This window comes from Haliotis rufescens, unplaced genomic scaffold (assembly GCF_023055435.1).
Source record: "Haliotis rufescens isolate VD_foot unplaced genomic scaffold, xgHalRufe1.0.p SCAF_3, whole genome shotgun sequence".
NCBI lineage: Eukaryota > Metazoa > Mollusca > Gastropoda > Lepetellida > Haliotidae > Haliotis > Haliotis rufescens.
Genome location: NW_025964001.1, coordinates 27,315,462 through 27,335,003, shown reverse-complemented (window position 1 = coordinate 27,335,003; position 19,542 = coordinate 27,315,462). Strand labels below are relative to the sequence as shown.

The following is a 19,542-nucleotide window of genomic DNA, read 5'->3' as shown; positions in this document are numbered from 1 at the left end:
TTGCATTTATGTCTCAGAAATGACTGTTGATAAGACGGCCTCACTGAACACTTTGAATAGCGGAAATACCAACTTGAAAATAAACCAATCAACTATCTATTTCCACATTACGGTTACTGAGAACAATATGTCATCCAAAAACTAGAAATTACATAAAGGACATCCGATAGTATTACCATTGCTTGGGTGAGGACTTTGATGACATATACTCCGCAAACAGAATAAACGTTGATATAAGCGTTGTTTTTAGGAAAACACTTTTGCTTTTTGGGAAGTACGTACTACTCAGCGCTATTGAGCGGTGTTTTTGCTATTTGTTTTGATAACTTGGCCTGGGGGCGGGGGATCCAATAGCTAAATAGGGCCATAAATCAATTAAATTCTTTTTTACGCAGAAATACGTGGATTGTTATAAAAGCACATATGTCTGTACTGTTAAATTATATTTCAGTAGATAGTGAGAAAATTTCAACATTCCGTCCATATGTATAATTTGAAACGGCGACTGGAAAAATCTCAGCTCTCTTTTATGATTAAAACCCACAAGAGGGAATTTTGCTATACCGCGAGAAAGCGAGAAAGCGATAGAGCGATATCCCCTCTCGGCCACCATATGCTTGACGTAACAGGCGACTAATATTGGAGAGGGTCGTCAGGTTCGCTGACGTGGTTGATGCATGTCATCATATCCCAGTTGCGTAGATCGATGCTCATGTCAATCGCTGGATTGTCTGGTCCAGATTCGAATATTTACAGACATCCGCCATACAGCTAGAATATTGCTGAGTGCGGCGTAAAACAACAAACAAACAAGTAAACCTTCTCACAAGGCAGAATTCGTGACTTCATTCGTCATGATGAGAAAGCCAGGCATGATTTATAGTCGGTTCACAACTTCACACACCAAAGCCATACACACAATCTGGACATTGATTGATTGTGAAGTATTTGAGAAGTGGTCGCTCTGATTACTGTCTGATAAAGTTTTGAGCGTGTTTCTTAAGACAAAGTTTTTGTTTTTTAATGAAATGAATGGTAAAACGTCTATATAGATACATGTAAATGATAAATATGTTGGTTATCAGCATCGCCTACTTCAGTTTACAGACATCCAAACTATTAATATTTTAATTTGACGTATAGCAACTTGACATGAATAGTTCGGAGTGTTCGATCGATAGTTACTCCACTCTATTTTGTCTACAATGTTGTTGTTTTTTGGTTGGAAATCGTGTGTGTTAAAAAAAAACCATGTATAATGTTGATATACACATCATATGGTTAGATCTTTTTCTGTACGAATAACCGTTTCATAACTGCTTTTTTCATAATCAGTATCTTTTCAAAATAATAGTAAGTTCATTTTTAATCTAACTGAGGTCATTGTTGTACCAGTTCATTTCCAGTGGACTTGTCTGAACTTATTCAACAACGATTTTTTTCATGTTATGTCGCGTCACATTGCTTACGTTTACTCATTAAAGACTTCAGTAAGTCTAGTTGATTGTAGGAGTTATCTGTCCTTACTAACCTTTGTTTTATAGGTGGCGCTTCAATTTTCCAAAACAATCAGAGACAATCGGCGAGTTCTTGCGGCAATATCCCTGCTATTATAATGCAATGTCATTTTTCCGACAACACGCGGCGATTATTTCGGGTATTGGAACCACTGTAATATTTGGTACAGGTGCCACAATTTTGTATTTTCGCCTGGCGCACGTCGCACGGGAGCTTGAGCGGCTGGGAGCCACTGTCGCAAGTCTCAAAGCTGACTTTGCAGAACTAAGAGATCGACTTTCTACAAGCTCTGGTCGAAGAAGAAAGAATCCTTCATTTTATTCACTTGCAACAAGCAGCGGAGATGACGATGAAGAAGTCTATCTGGATGCTTACGGAGGGTAATGATGTGTTTACTGCTTGCCACGGCGATCAACAATTTATTATTCTGTAAAGTTGGAGTCAGGCAAAGGAGTTACTTCCACTGGTTTTGTCACAGGACTAGTTTTCTCCTTGAACTTGCAACTGAGCAAATAATTGAATAGTTAGTGCATGGACATGTACTATGATCTTTCAACACTAGTTGTATGGTTACAGTTGTGAATTGGTTCCTTCATCACTGACGTGTAAACCTTAACACGCCTATATATTTTCCTGATCCCATTAACACCTAACGTTACTATTTATTAACTCTTAGCCCTCAGTCCTTTGCTTTTTGTTTAGGGTTGTGAGTAATGTATGCCCAGTGAATCTATTGTAAGTGTAAAGTTGAATTGCCTTTGATAAGCATGGATACATTGTCATATACATTCTATTTGTATGCTGGGTAGCAACCAGTTTTTGCGGAAGAAAAATTATCACCAAGCCCCCCACGTGATAGTGACTTGTGTTACCTTCTACTGCAAAACTGACTCTTGTTAGGAAATATTAAACAACACCTGATCATGCTGATGGAGGGGTGTCACATGACTATTTCACACGTAACCAAAAATCCAACAACACAATACAATACATTATACACATTCATAAACCATTGAGATTTGTATGTAAATGTTTTCAGGACTTTTCCAGTGATAAAAAATTATGTATAATATTAATAATCAGAATGTAGAACATGCTGAATGAATGTGGAAACCCGCTCTGTGATGACACTCGGAATATGAGATTTACAATTGTTATGTAAGCACCTAATCTGTTGACAAATTAATCTGTTTACACAAGAGACAATCAACTGGTGCTCATTGCGTCCCGCATCAATTATGTCTACGGTCTTCTGAACAATCTTTATCTGTGTTTCTCATGTCTGTGAAAAAGTGTTTATGAAATATTTGACTTATTAAAAGTATGACACTTTTTACATGACCTAAAGTTCGGTTAGATGTATATTTTATTTTATGAAGGCTTGAAATGTAGGGTGACATGGTTAAATTCATAAAAAAAATCATCAATTTCTGTTATATTCTTTGATGTTTATTTCATGGGACTGTTGTCACAATGATGAGTGGGGTCATTTTTGGCAGGACAATATTGGGCTGTTGTGGTGTGATATAGAGATGAAAGGGAAGAGAGTATTGTGTCACCATTTACAATTAGATCTCCATAATGCATCATGTAATAGGATCCTGTTGATATCCTGCTATGACATCCTTCATGCTGTCATTGTAATGCTATACTCAGGATAATATGACCAGGATGGCGACACAAGGGTCATCATTTAGTGTTGAATGTGAAGTCAGATATCATGGATAAATTTTACGGCCAAGGCATGACATGTCTGTGGATGTTAAAGGAAGCAGTGAAATCTGTTCAAATATCGTCCTTCACATATGCTGTCTCCTGGTTGTAGATACATTGTTACACCGGCACTGTTCGAATATGTGGTCTGTGGATCTGAACATGCTGAATAAGGGTGACTATTTTTAATAGGGCTATTTTCACTATTGCGATTGTATTGCAGTCCCGGACAAATTCTGCAATTCTGTTATCATGAATTAAAAATTGAAGAAAATGTTACTTACCACAGATTTGCAGAAAAATTGTGGAATTTGCCCTTTATTATCAATCAATACACTATTTTTTGTAATTTTAAAACTTTTTTTATCAAATTTTGCACTTGCGTTATGCTGAAACATTTCACATGCGATTCAAACATACAAATTTGTAATAAATAATTCTCAATTTTCAAAGGTCTTGTATTAATAGTGCCACATTAACATAAAGGTGACATATTAAACCAAACCTGAAATGTCTCAACTTTAGAGATTAAGATTTTTAAAGACAAAAATTAGTTTGTATCAATTTTTTAGGGGAAATGGTTTAGTATTTACAGCAGACTTTTGGTACGTTTACCGCAGAATTTTGATAATTTTACCACAGAATTTGGGACTGGTATTGCAATAGTAGCCCACACTGTTGGAATAGCATTGCAATAGTATTGTGATAGTAGTAAAACCAATTTTGTTAATTAATGTAATCAGGTAATAGAAATGAAGTATTGCTGACAGTCTCAAAGATAGACATTGTCCTCCCAGTTGCTACTCAAATCAAAGGGAAGTAACTCTAATCTGAAGTTGTCGTAATCCTTGCTTCATTTATAATTGCAACTATTGAAACTATCGATTGTTATGTTTACTATTGACGATACATTTGGCATTTTCAAATTCCTATCAATACAGAACTGTTGAGAAGCAAATAATTGCCATAGTTCGATCGTTCTTTAGATTGTTAAACTCCTAATGTTGAAGGTAAACATCAAACTTGTATATTCATCACTCATTCGAACTGTTCATGCTGTTTGGGCACCTTACAGATGTTTATCCAACAAACGTCGAAAACAGCATTTCTTGTTAATTCAATCTTTTTAGTAGTGTCAGAGTAATGTCACTTTGCATGCATATTATTAATCAGTATTTTGTTCATGTAAAAAAGTATGATAGTGCAGATAACCTCTTACTGCGATCAAAGTATGAGTGACCCTGAAGATCTGGGTTAGAATGGGTCTTCAGCTACCCATGCTTGTCGTAAGAGGCGACAAACGGGTTCGGGTGGTCAGGTTTGCTGACTTGGTTGTTGCATGTCATCGTATCCCAATTGCGTAGATCAATGCTCATGATGTCAATCATTGGATTGTCTGGTCTATTATTTACAGACTGCTGTCATAAATATTGCTGAGTTCAGTGTTAAACAACAAAGGTTTGAGCATGTTGAGTGTTGGTTGGTTTGTTGTTTAACGCCGCACTCAGCAATATTCCAGCTATATGACAACGGTCTGTAAATAATCGAGTCTGGACCAGACAATCCAGTGATTAATATCATGAGCTTTGATCCACACAATTTTTCATCAATCAAGTCAACGAGCCTGACCACCCAATCCCGTTAGTTGCCTCCTACAAGCATAGTCGCCTTGGTGTGAGTTTGAAAAAGTACATCCATATTTCAATGCTTTCCAGAAGTGACCTTGAGTCTTTGAAGGAAGTGGCTGCAGAGCTCCATGACAACTTGAATAGCACTGCAGGACATGATATCTTTACTCGTGTTGACCGCTTGTTTGATGGGGAAAACACAGACCAAGAGGAGGCATACCGACTGCTTCTCAAGAGCAAAGCAAGGGTAACTGACCAACCATTTTACTCCCTGTGTTTCTCAGGAGGGACGCCGGGTTAAAACTACTCCCCAGCAACTTAAACTGGTTGTAAGAGGCGATTTAACTGCTGGGGTAGTCACACTCAGTGACTTGGTTGACTGTGTGTCATTGTACCCTGATGGCATGGATTGTTGCCCACAATATCATCAATGGATTATCTGGTCCAGATTTGATTATTTATAAGCTGCTGTCATATATAGCTGGAATATTACTGAATGTAGAATTTATTTTAAAAAAACACCGAACAAAATTTCCAGGATAGAATTGGTCCCCAGTGAGCGATGCTTGTTGTAAGAGGTGCCTCAAGGACTTGGTTGATTGTGTGTCATCATACCCAAATAGTGTGGGACGTTGTTCAGTCACTGGTTTCTCTGGACCAGACTTACCATAGACCTAAATTATTTTGAATTGTTACAGTAGTACATCATGTACATATTTGGGACTTTCCTAAAATTCACTTAAAATAAATACAAGAAATGGTCCAAGCATTATTCCCTGTTGATATTTATAAGCTTGGGATAGGAGTGATTTCTTAGGACAAAACACTTGATTGGAATGCTCTATATCTTATCAGCACCCTACAGATGTTGAGTTCCTCTGGAGGCTGTCAAAAGCATGCTACCTAGTTTCAAGAATTGAGGGGACCAGAGGAAATGATGAGAAGAAAAAAGAATTGTTGTACATGGCCCGAGACAATGCTGGTGATGCTCTAAAACTCAATGACAGCTGTGGAAATGCCCATAAGTGGTGAGTTAATGCAGTTGTTTTTACACTGTATACTGAAAAGAAAATCAATGATTTCTATGCAAATGCCCATGAGTGGTGATTGAGGTAACACTACTACTTTAATACCGTAGTAGAACTCATTGATAGCTGCGCAAATGTCCAAGAGTGGTGAGTTGTCACCACTATTATTATACCATAGAACTAAAACTAATAATAATATGTTGCTTGGCAACCCAGTTCATGTTAACCAGTGTTAGAAATTAAGAGGGTTCTTAAGATTGTTTGCTAGTATTGTATACTTGGGACCCACTAAATCTTTCTGTACAATTTATGATGACAATTGATCGCTAACTTGTCACACATTTGTGTACTTTTGCTGTTAAGTAATGTTATCAGATTCTGTGATTGAAAAGACCCCATCTTTCCAGGTTTGCAATAACTCTTGGGAGTGTTGGTGATTACGAAACAACGCAGAACAAAATCAAGAATGGGTTTTATATCAAGGTAACATGTTTTCTTTGTTTTCTTCGAATGTTTGAAATGTATGTATTTTTATTCAGTGTCTATTTGTTAATCATTTTTTGAAAGGAGCAAACTTAATCCTGAAAATCTACATGATTTATGAACAAATATTTGAACATATTGAGAAAAACTGTTAATAATTGACATTTAAGATGACATGATTTTCTCTTCTGTGTCAGAAACACATTGAAAAAGCGATAGAGCTGACTCCTGGTGACCCCTCAAACCACCACATGCTGGGCAGATGGTGTTTCAGTGTGAGTACTTCCCACCATACACACAACCAGCACATTAGTAGTGAGGCAGTGTTTGAAATAAGGCATGAAAACCTAGAGGACTTTGTTAAAATTTGTACACTTGTCATTACCCTTATGTTAAAAACAAAAATTTGTTGAGGTCTTTGATTGAAATAGTAGCTGACCTCAAAGACCCAAGGAATGATCTTTATTTTGAAATACTGGTGAATGTTCCAGTGTGAGTGTAAGCTTGGCTCTAAGATCTGGAGTTTATATACATGATGAGGAGTGAACATGTAACAACACCGGAGCTAACTATGTTGAAACATGTAACAACACTAGAGCTAACTATGTTGAAACATGTAACAACACCAGAGCTATGTTGAAACATGTAATAACACCACAGCTAACTATGTTGAAACATGTAACAACACCAGAGCTAACTATGTTGAAACATGTTACAACACCTGAGCTAACTATGTTGAAACATGTAACAACACCAGAGCTAACTATGTTGAAACATGTAACAACACCAGAGCTAACTATGTTGAAACATGTAACAACACCAGAGCTATGTTGAAACATGTAATAACACCACAGCTAACTATGTTGAAACATGTAACAACACCAGAGCTAACTATGTTGAAACATGTAACAACACCAGAGCTAACTATGTTGAAACATGTAACAACACCAGAGCTAACTATGTTGAAACATGTAACAACACCAGAGCTATGTTGAAACATGTAATAACACCACAGCTAACTATGTTGAAACATGTAACAACACCAGAGCTAACTATGTTGAAACATGTAACAACACCAGAGCTATGTTGAAACATGTAATAACACCACAGCTAACTATGTTGAAACATGTAACAACACCAGAGCTAACTATGTTGAAACATGTTACAACACCTGAGCTAACTATGTTGAAACATGTAACAACACCAGAGCTAACTATGTTGAAACAAGTAACAACACCACAGCTAACTATGTTGAAACAAGTAACAACACCAGAGCTAACTATGTTGAAACATGTAACAACACCAGAGCTAACTATGTTGAAACAAGTAACAACACCAAAGCTAAGTACGTTGAAACATGTAACAATAACAGAGCTAACTATGTTGAAGTATCCCAATTGCGTAGATTGATGCTCAAGGTATCAATCACTGGATTGTCTGGTTCAGACTCTTATTTACAGACCACCATCATATAGCTTGAATATTTCTGAGTTTGGTGTTAAACAACAAACAAACCAACAAACAACTGTGTTGAAACACCAGAGCAAAAAAGACAACCAGACACAAATCGAAAATTGATAGTGAATGTTCAGAAGAAGTCTGTACATGCCAGCAACAGCAGCAGTGATGTGGAGTGATGATGATTGAAGTGTTTGATTTTCCAGGTATACATGCTCTCCTGGATCGAGAGGAACCTTGCTGCCACACTCTTTGCCACGCCTCCAACTGCCTCCGTTGATGATGCTCTTAGGGAGTTTCTCGAGGTACAGTGTGACCAACCATTTTGTGAATTGTGATAAAAACATGGATTTATTCCTTCTGGATTAGGTATTATTTTTTATCATCATCCCAAACTGGTTTCCACAGGAGATATTGCTTGAGTGAGATCACTTTGAAATTGAATCACTATGCTTTGCAGACCATTCTGACATTATCAGTTACCATGACATCTTAATAAAATGACATAGCTTATCTCTCTGCCACCAGAGCTGGGGCGGGGGGGTAGGGGGTGGGGGGGGTGGCACGGCTGGCCAAGTCGTCTAAGGCGCTGTGATTTGCTGTGCAGAGTTGCGTCCTTTGGGCTTGCCAGAAACCTATGATTGTGGGTTCGAATCCTGGTTCGCCCCGATTATGTTTCTAGGTTTGTCAGCCCTATACCTGTGCTCGTGGGTTTTACCGAAGTGGTAAACTTCTGAGACCTGCATCACTTTGGGCTTTCCTCCCGCATTAAGCTGGCACGCCGTGATATTACTGGAATACTGTTAAAAGTTGCGTTAAACCCAACTCACTCACTCACTAAATTGGTTGACTGTACTTTTTATCCCCCGCCACAAAGTGGAGTTGGCGATGTTGGGATAGAGTTTGTCTGTCCGTCCATCCGTCCCCTTCTCAAAGGGAACAAATTTTCTCAAGAACTTTTGAAGTTAGAGAAATGAAATTTTACACTCTGATATAACTGGTCATGATCTTAAATTGGTTCGAAAATTGGTGTCTTAAATTCTTTTTTTTACAGAGTTATGGCCCTTCCTCTATGCTTTTCAACTTTGCTCATAGTGTGTCAATTTTTGTCAGAAACTACTGAAGTTGCATGAATGAAAGTTTGAATGCTTATCTAAGTGATACTTGTCATGACGGAGTTCGAAGATTAGGGCCATAAATTATTTTTTTTACAGTTGCAGCCCTTGATCCATGTTATTTTACTTGGTGCATAGTGTCTGCAATGGGGACAAGGTTTCCCTGAAACCACTGAAGTAACATCAATGAAACTTTGCAGGCTTATCTAAGAGATACTTGTCAAGACTTGAGTTCGAATAAATTATTTAATATGCCATAAATTATTTTTTTTCTAGAGTTACTTCCCTTGCTACATCTTTTGAGATTTTGAGCATACACAGTTATGACCCTTGATCCATGTTATTTTACAAAGTGCATAGTGTCAGAAACTGCTGAAATTAGCTTATCTAAGAGATGCTTATGAAGACTGAGTTATTTTTTAGTTTAACATTTAATCATTTTTTCTGATGACACAAAGTGGCCCTGGTGCCTGTCTCTCCTTAGGCCACACATTTTTAGTTTTATGTTTCACGGATTCATGCCAGCTTTGCCACACAAGGTCAGTCGAAATAAAAATATAAATAGCGACGCCCAGTCAAAACGATCTGATTGACAATCAAGATCTATGTTGCAATAAAACGGGTCTCACACTGCGAAGTGCACCAGATCATGAGAGCACCTTTATTAAAAACATGGAAAGATTTGCAAAATTTGCTTTGCAAATCCTGCAGTCGACTGAAATCTGCACATTCGAATCTGTGTAATTCATTATGCAATTTTGATTGGACTGTTTGGACTCATTAATTAAGTCCAGCCAAAATGTAACTCCAGATTACCAGCCTAGTTCGGCAAGGGTGGGAACAGGACATTTATAGTCAGTCAACCCCCTGACCTCGGAAAGATGCCATCCAACAGGACCAGTAGATGTTTGTATCTGCTGTTTCTTTGGACTCCTGACAATGTCCTTGACCATGTTAACTCAATCCACATGAGTTGTCCTTCATCCATTGGTTTATCCATCCAATACCTATCCTCCGATTAACTTTCTACTTACAATTCATATATGAGTTTTAGTGTTATTGTTAGTTTTGTAACGTGTTAGATGGACTGACTGTGCTGGGATCGAGGATTCTGAAAATTGAGTGACAAAATATGTTTCTTTCTAACATTGTATTTTCAGGCTGAGAAGTTAAACCCTGGCAGATGGAAAGAAAACATGCTGTTCATTGCAAAGGTGATAAGTCCAAATAATGTAGACTGGTAATGATGATATCCTCTCTGCAAAAGAGGCCCTACTCATTGGGACTCTGGGAATTGGGAATACTGAGTGTGTCGCAAGCATTCTTTCTCCGTGTCAGAGGCAACTAAATTGTTTTTATCCCCCGCCGCGCGAAAGCGCGAAGCGGGGGATATAGTATTCACGACCGTCCGTCCGTCCGTCCGTACGTCCCACCTGTTTGTTGCCGCGATATCTCAAGAACTAAACACTGGATTGTCTTCATATTTGGAACTATGGTGTATATACAGACTCCGCAGACACCAGTCGGTTTTGGTGACCTTGATCCCATTTTCAAGGTCACAGCAGACAAATCTGCTTTTAGAGTTGGAAAACGGTGTTGCCGCGATATCTCAAGAACTAAACACTGGATTGTCTTCATATTTGGAACTATGGTGTATATACAGACTCCGCAGACACCAGTCGGTTTTGGTGACCTTGATTTCATTTTCAAGGTCACAGCAGACAAATCTGCTTTTAGAGTTGGAAAACGGTGTTGCCGCGATATCTCAAGAACTAAACACTGGATTGTCTTCATATTTGGAACTATGGTGTATATACAGACACCGCAGACACCAGTCGGTTTTGGTGACCTTGACCCCATTTTCAAGGTCACAGCAGGCAAATCTGCTTTTGGAGTTGGAAAACGGTGTTGCCGCGATATCTCAAGAACTAAACACTGGATTGTCTTCATATTTGGAACTATAGTGTATATACAGACTCCGCAGACACCAGTCGGTTTTGGTGACCTTGATCCCATTTTCAAGGTCACAGCAGGCAAATCTGCTTTTAGAGTTGGAAAACGGTGTTGCCGCGATATCTCAAGAACTAAACCTCTCGATTGTCTTCATATTTGGAACTATAGTGTATATACAGACACCGCAGACACCAGTCGGTTTTGGTGACCTTGACCCCATTTTCAAGGTCACAGCAGGCAAATCTGCTTTTGGAGTTAGAAAACGGTGTTGCCGCGATATCTCAAGAACTAATCGCTGGATTGTCTTCATATTTGGAACTATAGTGTATATACAGACACCGCATACACCTGTCAGATTTGGTGACCTTTTTCCCATTTTCAAGGTCACAGCAGGCAAATCTGTTTTTGGAGTTGGAAAACGGTGTTGCCACAATATCTCAAGAACTAATCGCTGGATTGTCTTCATATTTGGTACTATGGTGTATATGGCGGGGGATATTTCGTCACTCTGTGACAAATACTTGTTTTGTTTGTTGTTTAACGCCGCTCAGCAACATTCCAGCTGTACGACGGCAGTCTGTAAATAATCAAGTGAGGTCCAGACAATCCAGTGATTGACATCATGCCCATCGATTAGCAATTGGGATACGATCAACCAAGTCAGGGAACCTGACCACCCCAAATCCTGTTAGTCGCCTCTTACGACAAGCATGGGTGGCTGAAGACCTATTCTTACCGGGATCTTCACTGGTTGGCAACTAAATTGGTTTGGGTGGTCAGGTAACTAGTTTGGGGACCTGGTTGATTGTGATTAAATCAATCAATGTTGTTTTTTTCTTCCCCAGACTAGATTATTTACAGGCTGCCGTAATACAGCTGAAATATCGCTGACTGTGGCATAAAACAAACAAAATGAATGCCAAAGAGTTCAAATTCCTAGCTGCTTGAGCTGTCCAGTAAACATTGTCCATCTTTGCACTCACATGTCCTCTCAAGTTTATTGGTCCGTATCTTATTGTTCATGATAGAAAACTTCATACATGACAGTGTTAAGATAGAGTCGACTGAAACATGTGGAGTTGATCCCTCCTCTTAGACTCTTTGTAAATAATCTTTATACGATAATGTTTAGAGTTTGTGTGTGTCTACAGAGCTACATTGAGAAGAGGCAGTACAGTGAGGCCACAGAATGGCTGGAGAAGGCAGAGAAAATTGAGATCAAGAGTGCTGACGTAAGTGCATATATTTAGTTCTCACAATGCTACTACTTCACACAGACTTAACACTTTACAGTGTTAATATAATATCTTTAAAATGGTCTGTTTGTTTCCAGTACTTGTACATGTTTAAGAAACCAAATATGCCTTGATACTGTCAGCTAAAACCACTCACCTATCGAACTTTGTCAAATCTATTGTAATACATCATACATGTTTGTTTTGGGTTGTGTTATATACAATCATGATAGACTACCGGCTACCTTTTGCTCACTTTCTCCACTGCTTTCCTGTCCGTTGTTTACAATTGAGTGAACAGCTGGTGAAAGGGAGATTACTCATTCAGGCTTCACACACAGGTGCCTCATTCGCAAAGATGTCTGTGTCAGCATGTCCAGTTGTTTAATCATGTTAATTGTGATGTATTTTTGATAAGACAACAGTGTAGTTTTTAAAAACAATATTACATTAAGTAATATGTTACCACTGTTATACCGAGGCTGTTGTCTCCCACAACTGCTGCTATAGTGAAATCTACCACAGAGATGTCAATTACCTCATGCAGCACGTTCGTAGCCACCTAGCTGCCATGTGACACCCTTCACTCTTGTCTCCTTCGCTTGCGTAGCAAGATGTGTAATCCTCTGCTGAAGCGTTCCTCAAATATTCGAATTAAACAAACATGTCTGACATGAAAATGTCCCCGGTTGCAACCCCCTCTACCCCTGCTCCTCGGTGTTGCGGAGTGTGCTGCAAGTTCTTGTCGTCCCGGGATCCCCATGATCGTTGCCCGCGGTGCAGGGTTCCTTGCGGGGACACCCAATGCACCCTGTGCGAAGGTCTGGGGCCTGCGGAGTTTGATATAATTATTTGACACTGTCCCCTGATTTTAAATGTGCGAGGAGTAATAGACAAACACCGAGCCAATATCCAATTGATGTGTAAATGATACAGTAATACCTGATCATTTGTCTGTAATGTTGACTCCAGTGGGGACTGCAGGTAAAAATAATCAAACAAACAATACCTCATGCATGTTGACAGATGGTATTGTGTGAACAAAATGGCTACTCCCAAGTATCGGCCCATGAAGATCCGGGGTAGAATAGGTCTTCAGCAACCAATGCTTGCCATGAAAGGCGACTATGCTTGTCGTAAGAGGCAACGAACGGGATTGGGTGGTCAGGCTTGCTGCATGTCATTGCATGTCATTGTATGATGCTCATGATGTCAATCACTGGATTGTCTGGTCCAGACTCTATTATTTACAGACCGCCGTCATATAGCTGGTATATTGCTGAGTGTGGCGTTAATCTTAAGCCTGCTGAATTGTTTTCACACTTCTTAGCCCTGCCTGCTGGATTAATTTGGTAAATAGATATGGTGAGTTTTGTTTGTGGGTGTCCTTATGCTATTCGCCTGTCGAACTGGTTCGACAGTAGAAACACGGGTAGTGACAGACTCTGCCGAACTGGTTCGACAGTAGCATCGAGAGCTTTAAACAACAAACAAACAAACTCCCAAGTATCAATGACTGATGCCAGTAGGGTTTCAAGGTCACAATATAGGTCCCCAGCAATCTGTGCTTGTAAGATGCGATTATTTGGATCGGTTGGTCAGACCTGGTGATGTGGTTGATTGCATGTCGTCTTCCACAGTTGTGTGCCAGGACCATATGATTGTAGGTTTGAGTCCTGTTTGTCTTAATTATTATCCTGCTGATTGGTTTCATCACAGTGGCAATACATGTAGTAGAATAACTGCCTCACTTCGGGCTTCCTCACAGACTGACGAGATGTGACTGAGGCACTCTCCAAAGAAGGGTAAAGCTGACTCATTCCCTCATGCCTTGATGCTGTGTTCTTTATGGGGTGGTGGGATAGCCTAGTGGTTATAGCGTTCGCTCGTCACGCTGAAGTCCTGGGTTCGATTCCTGACATGGGCACAATGTACGAAGCCCATTTGTGGTGTCCCCCACCGTGATATTGCTGGAATATTGCTAAAAGCGGCGTAAAACCATACTCGCTCACTCACCCATGACAAAATTAAACACAAACTCTTCGGTGTCAGCTAAGAATAAGATACTGAATGATGGATTTGCTGGATTATTGCTAAAAGTGGCGTACAACCCAACTCACTCACTCACTGTGTACTTTTCATTACAGGATGAAGAACAACAGACTGAGATCCAACAACTGCTGGTCAAGTACAGGAGATAATGCCAATGACTGATAGGAACTTGCATAATTGTGGCCTGATGTATGTAGTGGATATTATTCGTCTTAACATCTGAGACATGTATGTGACATAACCTTTCTTTGATTAAGAAAATACTTACATCTACATTGTGTGAGAAGGGTCAGGGACCCCAAGGTCAGGAAATAAGCAATATCATGAGTTTTGTAATTTGTATGATGGTAGAATATATTGTATACATTTTTTACTTCTATGAATTTTAGTACATATTGTTGTAATTGAAAACATTGAGTATTGAACAGTTTGATCTAGATGTACATTACCCTTCCAATGTTTGAGGTAATGACTACCCCAAATGACAATGTATGTGAGCTATTTATTACTTTATCCTGTTCAGAGTGACGAAGAGACTGAATTTATGTAAACCTAGACGGACGGGACTCAACCCAAAAAAGGGAATCTGTACTTTACTAAGAAAATGTTATCCCAAATATAACATTTGTTACATTTAACCACTTTCTAAATGGCAATTTGTGTTCATAGTTTTAGCAATGGGAGCCGTGCCAATTTACACTTGCAGAGGGGTACACAAAGTATGTGATCTAGACTACCAGTTGTCAGACTTTCATTTTGGGGTTAGATCGCTGACTTTGTGTGCTGGCGATTAGGTGCCTCACTCTGGCAGTGTGGGTTCGAATCCCCTACGGGACTCAACCCAAAAGGGTATGAGAATCTGAATCTGTACTTTACGAAGAAAGTGTTATTCCAAATATAACATTTGTTACATATAAACCTAGAGTTTAACAAATGGGAAAGTAACTATTGTCATTGTGCCAAACAGATACTGAACAAATTGTACTAGAATACAGTGTGTACTAAACCCATGTTTCACACTCTACCTTCTTTATACGAGAATGCAAAAGCAGTACCGGGTACATCAGAAGGGCAAACGAACAAAGATTTGATTGGTATGAGTGTTTTCTATTTCATCTCACTGACTCATGAAAGGTTTGGATTATCATTTACAATGCTCTATCAGACATGAACTGAGAATAGTATTCATGTTTAAGCAAGTCTTACATCATACTGTCCTCTTGTCCACGTGTTTCAGATGAAATGTATAGCTTCATGAGATTGTAGGAGACTTATCTTATAGGAGTATTAGTCTACAGAAGGGTCGTGGTTCAGTTGCAGTAAACAAGGGTTGTGAAATGATATGTTTTGTATACCGGTTCTCCAAAATGGTATGTTTGAGCTTGCCAAATGATTCCTCTGGATAATCAGCTTATTTAGGAAGAGCCATTCACTGCAAGTTGAGATATTAATCATGTTAATACAGGGTTTTACATGATTCATTAGGCACAAATGTATCAAACATCTCGAGGGACTCACAGTAATATTCGGGGTGGTCGGGTAGCCTAGTGGTTAAAGTGTTTGTCTCACCGAAGACCCGGCCTCGATTCCCGACATGGGTACAATGTGTGAAGCCCATTTCTGGTGTCACGCCATGATATTGCTGGAATATTGCTAAAAGTGGCATTAAACCATACTCTCACTCACTCACTCACTCACTCACTCACTCACTCACTCACTCACTCACTCACTTTCTCACTCACACAGTAATATTCATTGTACCAAATATTCTTGAAAGAAATATAAAAGCCCTGTAATTGAATTCATTATCAAATGTTACAGTACAATACACAATTTAATTACTTTACAGGACCCTGTAAGCACCTTTGAAATTAATTATTAAAACCTCGAGACCCTTAGTTTTGTCGGTCAAGGGAAAACCCTGATTAATATATCATTGCACAGCCGTTGTGTGTCAGTGTGTAATATTGCACATCACAAGGACATGTGCTGTGGTAACATGACGCCTCTTGTTAAGTATGATGATCCTGTATGCCAATTGTGTACAGCAGGGGAATATGTCAGATAAGATTCTCCTTATTGATGACCTGTATCTTGCCTGCTATCAGGTGTCCGACAAGCAGTTTATGAGTGAGTGAGTGAGTATGGTTTTACGCCGCTTTTAGCAATATTCCAGCAATATCACGGCGGGGGACACCAGAAATGGGCTTCACACATTGTACCCATGTCGGGAATCGAACCCGGGTCTTCGGCGTGACGACCGAACGCTATAACCACTAGGCTACCCGACCGCCCCTAGTAGTTTATGTGCATGCCAACCTTGTGTACTGTACCTGATTGTGTTAGTGATGATGTTCTGATAATAGTATTTATGCTGCTGTATACATGTCTTGGTTTTAATGACAGGCTGTTGATCAGGGAATTAGACCTTCTAGATGTTGTGGAGATATAGATAGGAAGATTTAGCTAAAACATTACCATCGGCACAGGTTGAACTGCTATTGTTTGCTTCAGATACCCGAGACTCGGGATTGAGATTATGATAGCACTGACTGAGAGTGTTGTATTTACCAAAGATATTTTCGAAGTGATATTTAGTCCTTAATTGACGTGTACAACAATTTGATGTTTTTACTTCTCTAATCTAATTATGACTCAATCTTTGCAGCTTGATTGATTTCACCACTGGAATTAATTAACCGTTACTTAGCGACATAAAGTAAGATGGTGTTGTTGCACAAACTATCATGTTCCTGATGTAACGTTGCAGTTTGCTCAAGTTGATGGTATAGTGTTGTGGCATAATTTACAAGTTTATTTTTTAGAAACAAATACTATTTGTATAGTTATTGCTTAAAAGGAGGATTGATTTCCAGTTTTGTGGTAACTCTATGACGTCAGTGTTTGAGAACTGAAACAAGTATTTTTTCAGTAGATGATTTTGTTGTGATGCTTGTGATTTTTATTTCTGTAACAATTATACAAAGAATCCAGTAGAGGCGGCGTTAAAAGACGAAAACATTGGGTCCAAAAAGAAGGGAATACATTTTGCATTGACTGATGGTATGTTTGATAGTGTGTGAAGTTTATGATGAAAAATATCATTTTTAGTTATTCATCTTAAAGCTCAGCATTAGACTCTTAATTATTGGGCTTTGAACGAACCACAAATAATATTCCTTTTACCTGTATGTAGGAATCAGATCTATAGCAGGTCACAGATCTATAGCAGGCCTCAGATCTTTGGTGATTCTCTGATCTGTGGCATGTGTCCTATCCTATCCTATCCTAACAATTAATCAAGAACTTTATACAACTTATGCCAACCTAACCTACAAATGGAACTAACCCAAACGATAGTTAAGGGTTGACAGATAGTATATGGTAAAACAAGTGAGCAACAATTAAAAAAAGAAACGGCGATCCTCTGTGATATGTCCTAGCAAAATATGTGTAGTCAAACCTCGCTTATCCGGACACTTGTGTTTTCTCAAATATTGTGCGGTTAAAAAAGCACTGTTAGTAATTGAAATTCACTGTCCAGATCATTTTTTCTGGATAAAAGAATCATGTTATGTACCTTAGTATTTATTTAATTTCACGTAAATATCGTCCTGTAGGTGAGGTTTAAGGGGTCCATTGTATATGGCATCATTTTACATGAGAGTGTACGATTCTGATATGAATAAACAAATCTCTCACAGATGGGTTATCCACCATAGATTTGGCTCCTACAGACATGATACACCATTAAAAGTTTGATTGTCCTGGTGAAATAATGTTTAAACCATAAGCTGCAAGTACCTGTGATATTGATGGTGACTGGATACGAGGTTGATACGTGTGGCAGCTCAGCATTCCCGTATTACCTTCTGTCCCGGTCATTATTCCACAATACGATTTTCGGGTTACATGACCATAACACAGGGGATCCAATCGCATTGTGGAACTTCGATTCCCATGGTCAAGATGTAGGATATGGCTTTTAACAGCTGTACTTGTTGATTGTTCTGAGATGCATGTTTTGTTGATATCATATACATCCTACATGATTGTTTACGTATTACCACCAGTGTCTTAAGGTGGGCAGATTGTTGAAGAATGCTTGGGCATAATTCTTTTGTATTTTGTATGTCTGTTATTATCTGGTGCGCCCCGATTATGTTTCTAGGTTTGTCAGCACCATACCCATGCTTGTTGGTTTCACCGAAGTGGTAAACGTCTAAGACCTGCATCACTTCAGGCTTTCCTCCCACATTAAGCTGGAATAGTGTTAAAATCGGTGTTAAACACAACTCACTCACTCACTATTATTTGGTGACCATGCCTGTCGTAAGAGTCGACTAACGGTATCAGGTGGTCAGGCTCACTGACTTGGTTGATGCATGTCATCGTATCCCAATTGTGTGGATTGATGCTCATGATGTCAATCACTGGATTGTCTGGTCCAGACTTGATTATTTACAGACCACCGTCATATAGTTGGAATATTGCTGAGTGCGGCGTTAAACCACAAACAAAAAACAAAAATTATGTGGTGACATTTTGACATTATCTCAAGTTCTCAACAGAATCTAAATATTTAAGTTCATACTCTGGATTATATCTGATTTATGTACACACAAAAATAAGATGTTCAATGATAAAAAGTTCTGAGCACCCCTGACATAAGAAAGGTTTCTGCCCAAGAACTAAGTATTGTTATTTTTCAGTCTTTTGTCTCATTTCAGTAAAATAAACCAGGATTGAATGTTCAGTTAGGTTAAAAAAGTAAACATTCAATTAGGTTAAATAATGTTTGTTTCCACATTGATTTTGTGAGTGTGAGTGCGATGTTAACATGTGGGTATGTTGTGTATTGTTGATGAAGGCAGGTGTATGTCTGATTTCTATATGGACCATTTTCTCTCATCTAGTATATTGCTGATATAAATTGAGTATCACATGTTGTTGTTGTTGTTCTTATCACTTACACATCATGCCGGATGAGGGAAAGAGTGAGTTGGTGTGACTGAATGCGTGGTCTCATTTGAGGCTGTGTAGCCATGCATATTGAATGCTCACGCCTGGTGCACCCATGGTGATTCCGGGTCAGAATATGTCACCAGCAACCAATGGGGGTCGTAAGAGGCATCTTAATGGATCGGGTAGTCAGATCTGTGGCTGCATATTCTCACCCCATCAGATCGTTGTTCATAATATCAATCAATGGATTGTATGATCCAGACCAGTGCTTGTCGTGACAGGTGACTAACGGGATCAGGGGTGGTCAGACTCGCTGACTTGGTTGATGAATGTCATCTATCCCATATTGCGTGGATCGATGCTCATGATATTAATCACTGGATTGTCTGGTCCA

General features: G+C 39.1%; 1 protein-coding gene across 1 annotated transcript; it reads left to right on the top strand.

Moving 5' to 3' along the window:
• The first annotated feature begins 1,539 nt into the window (after positions 1-1,539).
• On the top strand, positions 1,540-15,810 carry LOC124145020 (regulator of microtubule dynamics protein 1-like). Its single transcript, XM_046514659.2, has 9 exons — positions 1,540-1,898; positions 4,947-5,106; positions 5,715-5,887; positions 6,295-6,370; positions 6,568-6,645; positions 8,035-8,133; positions 10,104-10,157; positions 12,048-12,128; positions 14,279-15,810. Exons 1-9 carry the CDS (start codon positions 1,621-1,623, stop codon positions 14,330-14,332), a joined length of 1,053 nt encoding a protein of 350 aa, XP_046370615.1. The 5' UTR covers positions 1,540-1,620; the 3' UTR covers positions 14,333-15,810.
• Positions 15,811-19,542: the final 3,732 nt, after the last annotated feature.

Coding starts and splice junctions, on each gene's coding strand:
- LOC124145020 (XM_046514659.2), top strand. CDS start 1,621: ATGTCATTTTTCCGACAACACGCGGCGATTATTTCGGGTATTGGAACC. Junction 1,899..4,946: donor TATCTGGATGCTTACGGAGG/GTAATGATGTGT, acceptor AATGCTTTCCAG/AAGTGACCTTGAGTCTTTGA. Junction 10,158..12,047: donor ACATGCTGTTCATTGCAAAG/GTGATAAGTCCA, acceptor GTGTGTCTACAG/AGCTACATTGAGAAGAGGCA.